This window comes from Micromesistius poutassou (genome assembly GCF_964030765.1).
Source record: "Micromesistius poutassou genome assembly, chromosome: 3".
NCBI lineage: Eukaryota > Metazoa > Chordata > Actinopteri > Gadiformes > Gadidae > Micromesistius > Micromesistius poutassou.
The window spans coordinates 22,979,558-22,992,945 of NC_140273.1; the positions used below are offsets into that span (position 1 = coordinate 22,979,558).

At 51.1% G+C, this 13,388-nt stretch overlaps 1 protein-coding gene across 1 annotated transcript in view; it reads right to left on the minus strand.

Moving 5' to 3' along the window:
• Nucleotides 1–438: 438 nt before the first annotated feature.
• Nucleotides 439–13,388, minus strand: part of wfs1a (Wolfram syndrome 1a (wolframin)) — a 19,221-nt gene continuing 6,271 nt past the window's right edge. Inside the window, exons 4-12 of the mRNA XM_084465917.1 lie at nucleotides 13,017–13,161; nucleotides 11,301–11,474; nucleotides 10,030–10,095; nucleotides 9,792–9,895; nucleotides 7,551–7,685; nucleotides 6,897–7,142; nucleotides 5,505–5,783; nucleotides 4,826–4,986; nucleotides 439–4,016 (exon numbers count right to left, since the gene is read on the minus strand). Of these exons, the coding sequence (XP_084322043.1) occupies nucleotides 2,726–4,016; nucleotides 4,826–4,986; nucleotides 5,505–5,783; nucleotides 6,897–7,142; nucleotides 7,551–7,685; nucleotides 9,792–9,895; nucleotides 10,030–10,095; nucleotides 11,301–11,474; nucleotides 13,017–13,161 (2,601 nt within the window). The 3' untranslated portion in view covers nucleotides 439–2,725. The remainder of the gene's footprint in view (nucleotides 4,017–4,825; nucleotides 4,987–5,504; nucleotides 5,784–6,896; nucleotides 7,143–7,550; nucleotides 7,686–9,791; nucleotides 9,896–10,029; nucleotides 10,096–11,300; nucleotides 11,475–13,016; nucleotides 13,162–13,388) is intronic.

A 13,388-nucleotide genomic window follows, 5' to 3' on the forward strand; every position in this document is an offset into this window, starting at 1 on the left:
TCGATCAGCCCCAACACCCATGGTTCTGATGTCTGACGCTGTGTCCCTCCGCCCTCCACCGGAGGACCTCCACAAGACCGTTTCAGAAGGCACGATTCATGATTCTGGCAAAGCGCTCAAGATGTGTAGGAAGGACCCAGTGAACAGGAGACTGTTCCAGGCCCGCCCAGCGTCCTCTCTCCCCCCCCCCCGGTGAGCACACGTCTCCCCGGGGGAGAGGGCGGCCGGCCTCACCCACTGGGAGTGCAGCAGCAGCACAGAATGTGACGTCAAGGACCCCCGGAGGCTCTGGAGGGACCCAGAGGCCCCCCTGCAGCCCCCAGCCGATGTACACACCGACCTGGGACTGAGACGCAATTCCGTTTTTGTAAATACCATTTTTTCCGAATTTGTACATTAATGAATGTGTGCTTCATTAAAAATATGACTGTTGAGTGATTATTATTTATGTTACATACTGTCATCGGGCTAAATAAGCACTGAACCCTGCCACTGAACCCCTAGGCGTTCTGTACATTTGTTTAGACCAGCTGAACGTATCGTTCCTTCACCAGAGGCCTCCTGGCTGCAGCTAGCCCGGCTACTGCCAGACCAAGCTCCGTCGTAGATTGAGCTTGGTCTGGGGAAGCTGCTGTCGTTTTCTTCAGCACAAGAGGCGTGATCAACGGGCGATGTTAAATCGACTGTGTACGCAATTGGCTGCTTGCTGTCGCTTCCCTGTCGTCATTGTGTTAAACCAGCCAATAGTGCGCCAGGGGGAAAAGCCAGCTTGGTGATTGGCAATTTTTTTTCTATGTCTGGGCCCTTACCAGGTTATAATGTAAACGAGTTCAGGCTGCTTTGAGTTTCTTTCTTCAGTTGTATCTCAAGTGAAATGAACACAAATCCAGATCAATATTCATCACCTCAGTAGTGCAATTTGTTAACTTATTAGGATAGGTTTATTGAGGATAAACCATTTTTTGCTGTATTTTACTGGCTTTTAATCTTAAGGCCAAACCCTTGTTGCTATAACAAAGTCAAGCTTTGCTTTCCGTTCAGGGTTTCCGTTTGCTGGGGAAAAGACTAATCACTAGCTAATTAGGATTTTGAATCAACAGTTTAGTTTGAATGAATCAATTATTGAAGTATTCAACGTGAATCTTTTTTTTGTATTATCTCTGAGTAATGTTTTGTCGCTCTAGTTAGTTTGTCTCTAATTATGCAGCAAGAAAAACTTTATTGATCTGTAGCTCTCTATATTATATACCTCACCTTCTCTCCTGTGTGTGTGTGAGTGTGTATGTGTGAGTGAGTGTGTGTGTGTGTGTGTGTGTGTGTGTGTGTGTGTGTGTGTGTGTGTTCCCATAGTGTGTGTGGATGTTCCCCAAGGCACAGCTGGCATGTGGAAAAGTTGTTGATGTTTGGGGTTGAAAGGTCTGCGCCCAAAGGTAGTGTGCAGCGGCGTGGTGACTGATGTGTGCGTTGGAACGGTGCGGTGTGGTCTGGGAAGAATTCCAGCTCACAATGTTGCAGGCAGGCCACGGGTTGAGACACCATGAAATGGAGCATTGGGTGCTTTGTGAATCACTTCCTGTAGGTGGTAGAGCTGCCCGTTTATGATTAGAACGTCCGGCCCTCTTTTACATAACACATCTCGACTTATAAGCATATAAACAACAACTGGGAACTGGGCGACTCCGAAAAAAATGTAGCTCATTGGCCCTCATATTTGAAATGTGTTTGTAATAAAATAAATAATTTAGTTTATTTCATAACCAGAAAATAGCCTACAGCCATTCTATTCCCTCAAGTGCGTCAGAAGCGCCACAAGCTTTCAAAAAATGCCGCCTTGATACTAAGGTATCTAGAAGCGATGAAAAATGTATGTTTGATTCAGAAATATGTGATATCATCATCTATTTTTTATTAAACAACATTGATATTCCACATGTCCGTGGTTGAAACATTGAAGAAGCATCAAGCTAGATTCTTCTCCTGTGGGAAACCCTGTAATGTGAACAGCAACGTAACGACGTCACAACAACGTCACAACGCGCTCACTACCTTATCTTTAGTAGGACTGTTTGGCCATGGATGTCGGGTTCACGTCCACGTCCACGACCGCCGTCTTTAAACGAAGCGTCCAAGAAGGTTAAGCCTCTCAGATGTGGACCAACAGCAGCGTTGGGTTGCCATGGTACTGGTACATGGTACTGGTACATGGTACTGCCATGGTATCAGGCCGGGACCTCACAGCTAGCACTCAATAATAAGGAGGTATCGAGGACCCGAGGAGGTACAAGCCAATCACAGCATGCGTTGAGGTAATGAGTGACCAATGACAGGACGGCAGGGCAGGAAGAAAAAGTCCCCATAAGAGTGAAAAAGATCCAAATCTAGAAGGCACTGACATCTGCATTCTCACATTTGTGCACAACGTAAAATCAACGTAAAATCTCCAACTTGCCAACTTTTGTGGACCTAGTTGGATCTAAAAAGACATGACATTCATTAGTCATTCATAAATACATATATATATATATAGACCAATAGAACATATATTAAGACTAAAGGAAAAGTTAAGTTAAGCAATACACTTAAGTAAACACGTAAACTTGTACTAGCACATGTAGGGCTAAACGTAAACATGTACACACACATACACACACACACACACACACACACACACACACACACACGCACCTCATCCGTTCTCTCCTGCTATTTGTATCGGTTGCTTCTATCAGACATTGATTTTGGCAAACAGCAACGGTGAAAAGAAGAAATCAAAAGCAAACTTCACGGCTTCCAGCGTGTTCCGTCTCCAGTTCCTCTCCAGCTTCACCTGCCTCCCGCCGGCCAGAGGCGAGGCCGAGCAGTCCAGGCAGTGGATGGCCCTCAGCTCAAAGGAGGGGGCCTTGGCGCCTAAGCCGCCCTCCAGCTTGGTGCTGAACTCCACCACGTTCCCCGGCTCCAGGTTGAGGAGGACCTGCTTGAACTCGTGGCTGGCCTTCAGGACGATGTCGTGGGTCGGGTCCAGCGCCCCGCCCCCCTCGCCCGGCACCTGCCCCACCGTCACCTCGAACAGGAAGCTGTCGAAGCGCTTGACGTGGCACGCGTGCTTGGCCACCGCCTTCATCTGACAAAGCTCCTCCTCTTCCTGCGTGCGCAGCACCACGGGAGACCCTTGTGGCGGCGGCGGCGGCGCGGCGTGGACCGGCGCGGTGTGGACCGGCGTGGCGTTGACCAGCGTGGTGTGGACCGGCGCGGCGTTGACCGGCGTGGCGTGGACCGGCGTGGCGTGGACCGGCGTGGCGTTGACCAGCGTGGCGTTGACCGGCGCGGCATTCCTGGTCTCACACTTGGGGTAGGCCTCGCCGTAGAGACACCGCAGCCAGTCGCCCATGAACACGGGCAGCACGTTGATGACGGACTGCGGCCCGTTCTCCATGTCGGCCAGGCGCATCTGCTTGAAGCGGCCGTTCCAGGTGACGCGGTGGCCCTCCAGGTGGCTGCAGAACATCTGCGTCTGGGCCATGCCCCTGCTCTGCCAGGCCGGCGGCCCGCACAGCTGGCTGTACTGGCCCCAGGTCAGCGTGGAGTTGTACGCCTTCAGGCCCTCCGAGTGGTAGACGTACATCCCGAAGAACAGGATCCCCATGGAGACGCAGACCAGGATGAGCTTGACGGCGCCGCCGTGCGTCAGCGAGCGCAGCACGTCCAGGATGGAGAGGCTGAAGCGCGTCCAGAGCCGCAGGGAGACGGGCACGGCGCACAGCGCCAGCGTCACCACCACCTTGGTCAGCTGCAGCTCCAGGAACCACTTGGCCATCTGGATGAGCAGCATCAGGGCCAGGCCGAAGGCCAGCACGGGCAGGGCGAAGAGCAGCAGGAAGTAGGCCACGCAGGTGCGGATCAGGCCGATGATGGAGGAGTGCTGGAGCAGCACCACGGAGAACTCCCACCACAGGAAGCACACCAGGTAGGGCACCAGGAAGCAGTAGGTGCCCCGGAAACCACGGCTCCTCGCCATGCTGGGATGGGGGGGGGACAGTCATCAACAGTCAGCCACCTCACCCACTACTGGAGGACTGCTGACGGCTGGACAACAGTCAGCCACCTCACCCACTACTGGAGGGACTGCTGACCGCTGGACAACAGTCAGCCACCTCACCCACTACTGGAGGACTGCTGACGGCTGGACAACAGTCAGCCACCTCACCCACTACTGGAGGGACTGCTGACCGCTGGACAACAGTCAGCCACCTCACCCACTACTGGAGGACTGCTGACGGCTGGACAACAGTCAGCCACCTCACCCACTACTGGAGGACTGCTGACGGCTGGACAACAGTCAGCCACCTCACCCACTACTGGAGGGACTGCTGACCGCTGGACAACAGTCAGCCACCTCACCCACTACTGGAGGACTGCTGACGGCTGGACAACAGTCAGCCACCTCACCCACTACTGGAGGGACTGCTGACCGCTGGACAACAGTCAGCCACCTCACCCACTACTGGAGGACTGCTGACGGCTGGACAACAGTCAGCCACCTCACCCACTACTGGAGGGACTGCTGACCGCTGGCTGACTGGACAGTAAGTGGATCAACAGTCAGCCACCTCACCCACTACTGGAGGGACTGCTGACCGCCAGCTGACTAGACAGTAAGCCAAGTGATGTGAACTGTGTGGGCGATGGCTATAGGGTTCATCAGACGTTGGGTGTGTGAGGTGTGCTCTGGACACATCTAGTATTGTAACTCTAGCCATATATGCGTTGAACTGCAAAGAAGAAAAAGACGAAATAGAAGAAATACACTCGACAAATCTGTGCTCACCTGAAGAACAGGTAGAAGAGATAGACGTACAACAGGCAGGGCAGGCTGAGTTTCAGCACCACGGACTCCCCTAGTGGCAGAGTAGCAAAGGTGCGTCCCAAAATGCGAATGGCCATCTTTTCTGGAAGGAACCGTGTGAGGTAGCACAGCGATGACGCTACCTGGGAGGAGGAGTCAGAGCGGAACATATTGAGGACCGTGCTTCAAGATAACTGTAGAAATCTGACATTACGGCGTGTATTATTTGAAAATACTGAGGAAAATGCATCTGCCTAATAGACCATCTTTTATAATAATATACACTCTAAATGACTTAATGTATCCAAAGTAAATGAGGACGTTTTGGCACGTTGTGCCTCTTCAGAGTTTGCAGTACTGGAGCGAGACCAGCGGATGTGGAAACGCTTACTGGTGCAGACGCATTACGTCAGGATTGGGTGGTCTATAATTGGGTGGTCTATAATTGGGTGGTCTATAATTGGGTGGTCTATAATTGGGTGGTCTATAATTGGGTGGTCTATAATTGGGTGGTCTATAATTGGGTGGTCTATAATTGGTCTTAGGGAATACTTGTCTATACAAAAATATGAAATGTACTCCAAACATTCCAGATGGGATGATTGGGAATGGCAACAATTGAAGAAGAACTTGTAAGAGCAACAGGGATGTGACCTCTGACCTCTATGACCATGGCCCTCCGGGCGTAGGTGGCCGCGGCAGGGCTCAGACTCATGTAGCTGATGACGAAGAAGAAGATGGCCACGGTGGACAGCTCTGAGCAGGGGATCCAGATCTTGTCCGCTACAGGGAAGGAGAAAATGACGAAGAAGACGGAGAGGATGAAGTACAGCTGTGGTTCCAGATTGTTCCAGCTGAAGTTGCTCTCGGCCTGTTCCACGTCCAGCTCCGGCTCAAAGCGCGTGAGGAGGGCGGTGATGGTGCTGAAGTTCACCCACGTCTGGACAAACCACAAGGAGACACAATAGAAACCACAACACGCTCAACTCCTGAGGAGAAGGAGACACAATAGAAACCACAACACAACTCCTGAGGAGAAGGAGACACAATAGAAACCACAACACAACTCCTGAGGAGAAGGAGACACAATAGAAACCACAACACAACTCCTGAGGAGAAGGAGACACAATAGAAACCACAACACAACTCCTGAGGAGAAGGAGACACAATAGAAACCACAACACAACTCCTGAGGAGAAGGAGACACAATAGAAACCACAACACAACTCCTGAGGAGAAGGAGACACAATAGAAACCACAACACAACTCCTGAGGAGAAGGAGACACAATAGAAACCACAACACAACTCCTGAGGAGAAGGAGACACAATAGAAACCACAACACAACTCCTGGGGAGAAGGAGACACCTAACACAGTATTTGGGCTCATCTTTGATGACATCAATGTTTGGAGGAAATGTCAAACCCAACAACCACTAAACAAAACCCCAAACTAAAATACCCAATTATAAAAACTGCTTTAATGTCCAATACAAAAAGTAGAAATAAGCTATGATTGCAAGGCAAGGCAAGGCAAGGCAACTTTATTTATAACTCACTTTTCATACACAAGGCAGACTCAAAGTGCTTCACATATAAACATTGTCATACAATAAAATAAAATAATAGATAAGTAAAAAAAGTAAAATAGATAGAAAATAAAGGCAAAGTTAAAAAAAAAAAAGCATTTTAGAAAGTGCAATGTATTTAAGATCAACAGTCTCTGATACCCACAGACTCTAACCGACCTAAAGGAACTTGGTCCTTACCCACGTCGGGACTCTGACCCGACCTAAAGGAACTTGGTCCTTACCCACGTCGGGACTCCGACCCGACCTAAAGGAACTTGCAGTGAACAGACGGTAAACATTCCTCCCACCGGTCGCACCTCAAACACTGACCTCGACCTCAAACACTGACCTCGACCTCAAACACTGACCTCGACCTCAAACACTGACGTTCGACCTCAAACACTGACCTTGACCTCAAACACTGACCTCGACCTCAAACACTGACCTCGACCTCAAACACTGACCTCGACCTCAAACACTGACCTTGCTCCTCTGGAAAACCCTCAGGGTGCAGAAGATCATGGCGATGAAGGACAGGTAGAAGACCAGCAGGGGGATGACGAAGGCGAACAGGTCCACCGTCAGGTTACTGATGATGAAGAAGAAGATGAGGGCGTTGACGTGCTGGGTGGGGATGAGGGTGCTCAGCCACTGGACGCCGGCCCGCGAGGCCCAGTCCACCAGGTGCTCCTTGAGGTCCATCACCACGTGGAGGGGGTACTGCAGCATCTGGCAACGCACACACAGGACATCAGGACACACACGGCAGCACAGCGTGGAGGGGGAACAAGAGGCTCGGGGTCAATGGGGGTCATTATCTAAGGAGATAACATTAAGGAGCTGTGTGTATAATGTGTACATATGTATAGAAAGTTTCTAAAGAAATCTACAGTTGCAGTAACTTTCTAAACAACCTTCCCAGCAAGGACAATAAACAATGTTGTTGTTTTTTTTGTCAAATAAAAATATGCGTGTTTGTCAGCATTTTTCTTATTTATTGAACAGAGCTTTTAACCTCGGTGTACGTATGTATATATAAACCTTGGTGCAGAAGGAATCAACAAAAGTGAATCAGAAAAGCTCTACGTATAGCGATGACGAACAGCTGTCCTAGGACCAGGGCGAGCCCTACTTTACCATGAAGTTTGACTTTAAGGCCATGACTTTGAACAGGGCCCCGCTGCGCCTGGAGTTCAGCATCATCCCCCCCTGGGCCAGACCCCAGGACCCCTTAGAGGACTTCCTCTGTGGTTCTGGGAGAGGGTCCGGGCTCTGCTTAGACACACACAGGCACACACACACGAGGAGTACACACAAGCACACACACACAAAATCCAACAGCATCAGAATCCAGGCCGCCTGCCTCAGATCTCCTGCTGCTCCGTCCCTCTCCAGGATCCTGGCTGTCCACCTGATGACCCAGACTCCACTCGGCCCTCGGGCCCCCTGAACACCTCCTTCAGACCCCCCCCCACCCAACATGCTTGGTTTTCTGAGCAGGTTTCCTCCACTGACGTTACTGTCACTGAGACTTGGGGGACCCTTTCTGTCACGTTCCCAGAGATCTCGTGTGCCTCTGGATCTTGTCCCTCCCTGGTTCCTGCTCTCGTCATGGAGACCTGAGCTCTACCTCTCTGTTGCTGTCCTGCGTCGTGGGAGACGTCAGCTCTACCTCTCTGTTGCTGTCCTGCAGCGTGGAGACGTCAGCTCTACCTCTCTGTTGCTGTCCTGCGTCGTGGGAGACGTCAGCTCTACCTCTCTGTTGCTGTCCTGCGTCGTGGAGACGTCAGCTCTACATCTCTGTTTCTGTCCTGCGTCGTGGGAGACGTCAGCTCTACCTCTCTGTTTCTGTCCTGCGTCGTGGGAGACGTCAGCTCTACCTCTCTGTTTCTGTCCTGCGTCGTGGGAGACGTCAGCTCTACCTCTCTGTTGCTGTCCTGCGTCGTGGGAGACGTCAGCTCTACCTCTCTGTTGCTGTCCTGCGTCGTAGAGACGTCAGCTCTACCTCTCTGTTTCTGTCCTGCGTCGTGGGAGACGTCAGCTCTACCTCTCTGTTGCTGTCCTGCGTCGTGGGAGACGTCAGCTCTACCTCTCTGTTGCTGTCCTGCGTCGTGGGAGACGTCAGCTCTACCTCTCTGTTGCTGTCCTGCGTCGTAGAGACGTCAGCTCTACCTCTCTGTTTCTGTCCTGCGTCGTGGGAGACGTCAGCTCTACCTCTCTGTTGCTGTCCTGCGTCGTGGGAGACGTCAGCTCTACCTCTCTGTTGCTGTCCTGCGTCGTGGGAGACGTCAGCTCTACCTCTCTGTTGCTGTCCTGCGTCGTGGGAGACGTCAGCTCTACCTCTCTGTTGCTGTCCTGCGTCGTGGGAGACGTCAGCTCTACCTCTCTGTTTCTGTCCTGCGTCGTGGGAGACGTCAGCTCTACCTCTCTGTTGCTGTCCTGCGTCGTGGGAGACGTCAGCTCTACCTCTCTGTTTCTGTCCTGCGTCGTGGGAGACGTCAGCTCTACCTCTCTGTTGCTGTCCTGCGTCGTGGGAGACGTCAGCTCTACCTCTCTGTTTCTGTCCTGCAGCGTGGGAGACGTCAGCTCTACCTCTCTGTTTCTGTCCTGCGTCGTGGAGACGTCAGCTCTACCTCTCTGTTTCTGTCCTGCGTCGTGGAGACGTCAGCTCTACCTCTCTGTTGCTGTCCTGCGTCGTGGAGACGTCAGCTCTACCTCTCTGTTGCTGTCCTGCGTCGTGGAGACGTCAGCTCTACCTCTCTGTTGCTGTCCTGCGTCGTGGGAGACGTCAGCTCTACCTCTCTGTTTCTGTCCTGCGTCGTGGGAGACGTCAGCTCTACCTCTCTGTTGCTGTCCTGCGTCGTGGAGACGTCAGCTCTACCTCTCTGTTTCTGTCCTGCGTCGTGGGAGACGTCAGCTCTACCTCTCTGTTGCTGTCCTGCGTCGTGGAGACGTCAGCTCTACCTCTCTGTTTCTGTCCTGCGTCGTGGGAGACGTCAGCTCTACCTCTCTGTTTCTGTCCTGCGTCGTGGGAGACGTCAGCTCTACCTCTCTGTTTCTGTCCTGCGTCGTGGAGACGTCAGCTCTACCTCTCTGTTGCTGTCCTGCGTCGTGGAGACGTCAGCTCTACCTCTCTGTTGCTGTCCTGCGTCGTGGGAGACGTCAGCTCTACCTCTCTGTTTCTGTCCTGCGTCGTGGGAGACGTCAGCTCTACCTCTCTGTTTCTGTCCTGCGTCGTGGAGACGTCAGCTCTACCTCTCTGTTTCTGTCCTGCGTCGTGGAGACGTCAGCTCTACCTCTCTGTTGCTGTCCTGCGTCGTGGAGACGTCAGCTCTACCTCTCTGTTGCTGTCCTGCGTCGTGGAGACGTCAGCTCTACCTCTCTGTTGCTGTCCTGCGGCGTGGGGCGGGGAGGGGCGGCCATGCCCTGGGCAAACTGCTTGGTGATCTCCACAAAGTCGTCCAGGTCCACCAGGTCCTGAGCTGAGGAGACAAACGGGACATGTTCACGTAGGAACTCGTCTGGTGTACAGACACAAAGAGGAGGAGGAGGAGGACACACGACACACATGTAGACTCATGAAATGAATATAAAAACAGAACGCTGACACACTTACACCTGTTGCTGACCATGCTCTGTAGGATCTTCTGGGTCTGGCCTGTGGTTGGTCCAGGGACGCCACCTGTTAAAAATAACCACCACAAATCACACGTCATGTGCTATGCAGAATATTGAAACTATTTTTACCTTCACTCTTATGTGTGACCTTATGTGTGACCTTTACTCTTTGCATGTATATATATATATGCATGTATGTAAACATGTACGTGTGTGTGTGTGTGTGTGTGTGTGTGTGTGTGTGTGTATGTGTGTGTGTGTGTGTGACCTTTACTCTTTGCATGTATATATATATGCATGTATGTAAACATGTACGTGTGTGTGTGTGTGTGTGTGTGTGTGTGTGTGTGTGTGTGTGTGTGTGTGTGTGTGTGTGTGTGTGTGTGTATGTGTGTGTGTGTGTATGCGTGCGTGTGTGTGTGTGACCTTTACTCTTTGCATGACTGTATGTATGTCGAATGTATCTCAGTGTTTCTTGTGCATAAGCCTAACCAGACCTTAACCACTACACACATTGCCTTTAGCATACTGGCTAGCATTAGACCCACTTGTGATGTCAACATTGACAACGGTGACATCTTTTTCATATTTTACTAGCATATTTAATCAACATTGACCTGACTTGACGTGTGTGTGTGTGTGTGTGTGTGTGTGTGTGTGTGTGTGTGTGTGTGTGTGCCTGGCTTGGTGTTGACCTGTGTGTGTGTGTGTGTGTGTGTGTGTGTGCGTGCGTGCATGCGTGCGTGTGTGTACCTGGCTTGGTGTTGACCTGTGTGTGTGTGTGTGTGTGTGTGTGTGTGTGTGTGTGTGTGTGTGTGTGTGTGTGTGTGCGTGCGTGCGTGCGTGCGTGCGTGTGTGTACCTGGCTTGGTGTTGACCTGTGTGTGTGTGTGTGTGTGTGTGTGTGTGTGTGTGTGTGTGTGTGTGTGTGTGTGTGTGCGTGCGTGCGTGCGTGCGTGCGTGCGTGCGTGTGTGTACCTGGCTTGGTGTTGACCTGTGTGTGTGTGTGTGTGTGTGCGTGCGTGCGTGCGTGTGTGTGTGTACCTGGCTTGGTGTTGACCTGACTGTGTGTGTGTGCGTGCGTGTGTGCGTGCGTGCGTGCGCATGTGTACCTGGCTTGGTGTTGACCTGTGTGTGTGTGTGTGTGTGTGTGTGTGTGTGTGTGTGTGTGTGTGTGTGTGTGTGTGTGTGTGTGTGTGTGTGTGTGTGTGTGTGTGTGTGTGTGTGTGTGCGTGCGTGCGTGCGTGCGTGTGTGCGTGCGTGTGTGTACCTGGCTTGGTGTTGACCTGACTGACGTTTTGCAGCATCTCGGTCATGGCCACCTTGGCCTTCCGCTCTGGGTTCAGCTTCCAGTACATCAGCATGGCGGCCTTACGCACGGCCAGCTCAAACCTGCTCTCTGTGGACAGCCTGCGCACCTCGTCTGCGTTCTCCGGGCTGATGCCTGGGAATTGTGATGGAAGATGAAAATGTTTTTCCTGTTTCTTAGTTTCTGTGCTTTGTCCTGTTGTGATATCTCCCTTCATGTTAACCAATAGAAAGAAAGAAGAATCATTGAATTGATAAAGCGCTTTTCAGGTACCCAATGCGCTGTACAGTGAAGGGGGGACCTCACTGACCACCAGCGGTGTGTAGCACCCACTGGGTGATGCAACAGCGGCAGAACGCTCACCACACACACCAGCTTGAGGTGGAGAGTGAGGGAGTTAATGAATGAGCCAATCAGACAGGGGGGATGATGAGGGGCCAGGTTGAATGAGCCTGGTTGGTCAGTCTGACCCAGGACCCCGGGGGTCCCCTACTCTTTACCACGAGGGCCCTGGGATCTTTTATGACCTCAGTGACCTTGGCTTTACGTCTCCTCTGAAGGCCGAGTAGCCCTGGCTCAAACTGAACAAAGAGGGCTGGACGGAGGCGTTCAGAAGCAGAGCCCCCCATAACGGAGGTACTCTGGTCTGTAGTCTGTCGACCCGCTGAAGAACATGAAGCATGAGGTGTTGAAACGGTATTACTTTCCTCCTCGGATGTCACGACATAGCATTCTGGGGAGGGGTGAAAGCGTGTGAAAAGGCGCTGTGAATCTGCCCAGGCTGGTTTATGAATTAAAAGGTATTCTCTGCAGCTATTATGTGCTTCTTTGCATTTAGAAGTCTGTCTAGTTTAGTAGGCGCAATATCTCATTAAGAACATCCCAGAACATAACAACAACAAATGTGTTCATTTAAACACTGGTCTGGCTCGGCCTTTCAATTGTTAATGAGATGCAACGGTCTGAGAGGTTTACTGAAGCAGCCCTCTTCCCAGTTTGAAGTTCAGAGAGTTGGAATCCAATAAAGAAACCAATAACAACAACAACAATGCTTTGGGGAAGGTTGGTTACTGCTCTATAGGAGAAGTAACAGAAGGATTACAAACGTTATCTGAATATTATAGAAGAGGAAGGCCTACAACCTATCCTGTTGATAATATTCATTCTGAAGACGGCTCACAAAAGAACACTTTACCACTGCCATGTCCAAATGAGTTCAATGCATTTGTTAAGAAGATGCTGAACAACATTTCAGCGTTCATGGTGGATGTCTTTTGGCGATTGGACAGGATGGAGTTACATGACTATCTACATGACAACATTATTGTTTCATAGCAATATCTGAAATTCTAAATGAACTTTTAATCAATCGTCTCTTCTTTTTCCCCAGCGTACCTTCCCACACAATGAGAAGGAAACAACACATCCTTTGAACAAAGTATCCAGGAGTACTCCAGTCAGTAACAGCTGACAAACTCTCAGACACTTCCAATTAACTGTGGAGTATCCAGGAGTATTCAAGTCCACGTACCCCTCTTTTCACACACACACACACACACACACACACACACACACGCTCACACACACACACACACACACACACACACACACACACACACACACACACACACACACACACACACACACACACACACACACACACACACACACACAGACCTTTATTCTGGACCCAGCATCGCTGCAGCAGGCGAGCCGCCCCTCTCCGCCCCTGCTTGGCGGCCTTCAGTAACCAGCGCACCGCCAGCCCGTTGTTCAGCTCGGGGTCCCTCTCCTCGGCCACCAGCAGGTGGTGTTGACCCAGCTGAGACGCAAACAAAGAACATGTTGCATCGGCACTCGCTTCAGTTCAGTGATGGGCTCCCTCCAAAGTGAGATCTGGTCCTCTCAACGGGACTTGGTTATAATAAAGACAATATGTACTTATGTATAGAGTTTATGGGAATTGAAAAAAAGATGTAGATTATTTTTTAAAAAGGGTTAGGTTATCTAGTGATAAAGCATTTGAATCTATATCTGAGCCTGAAGACA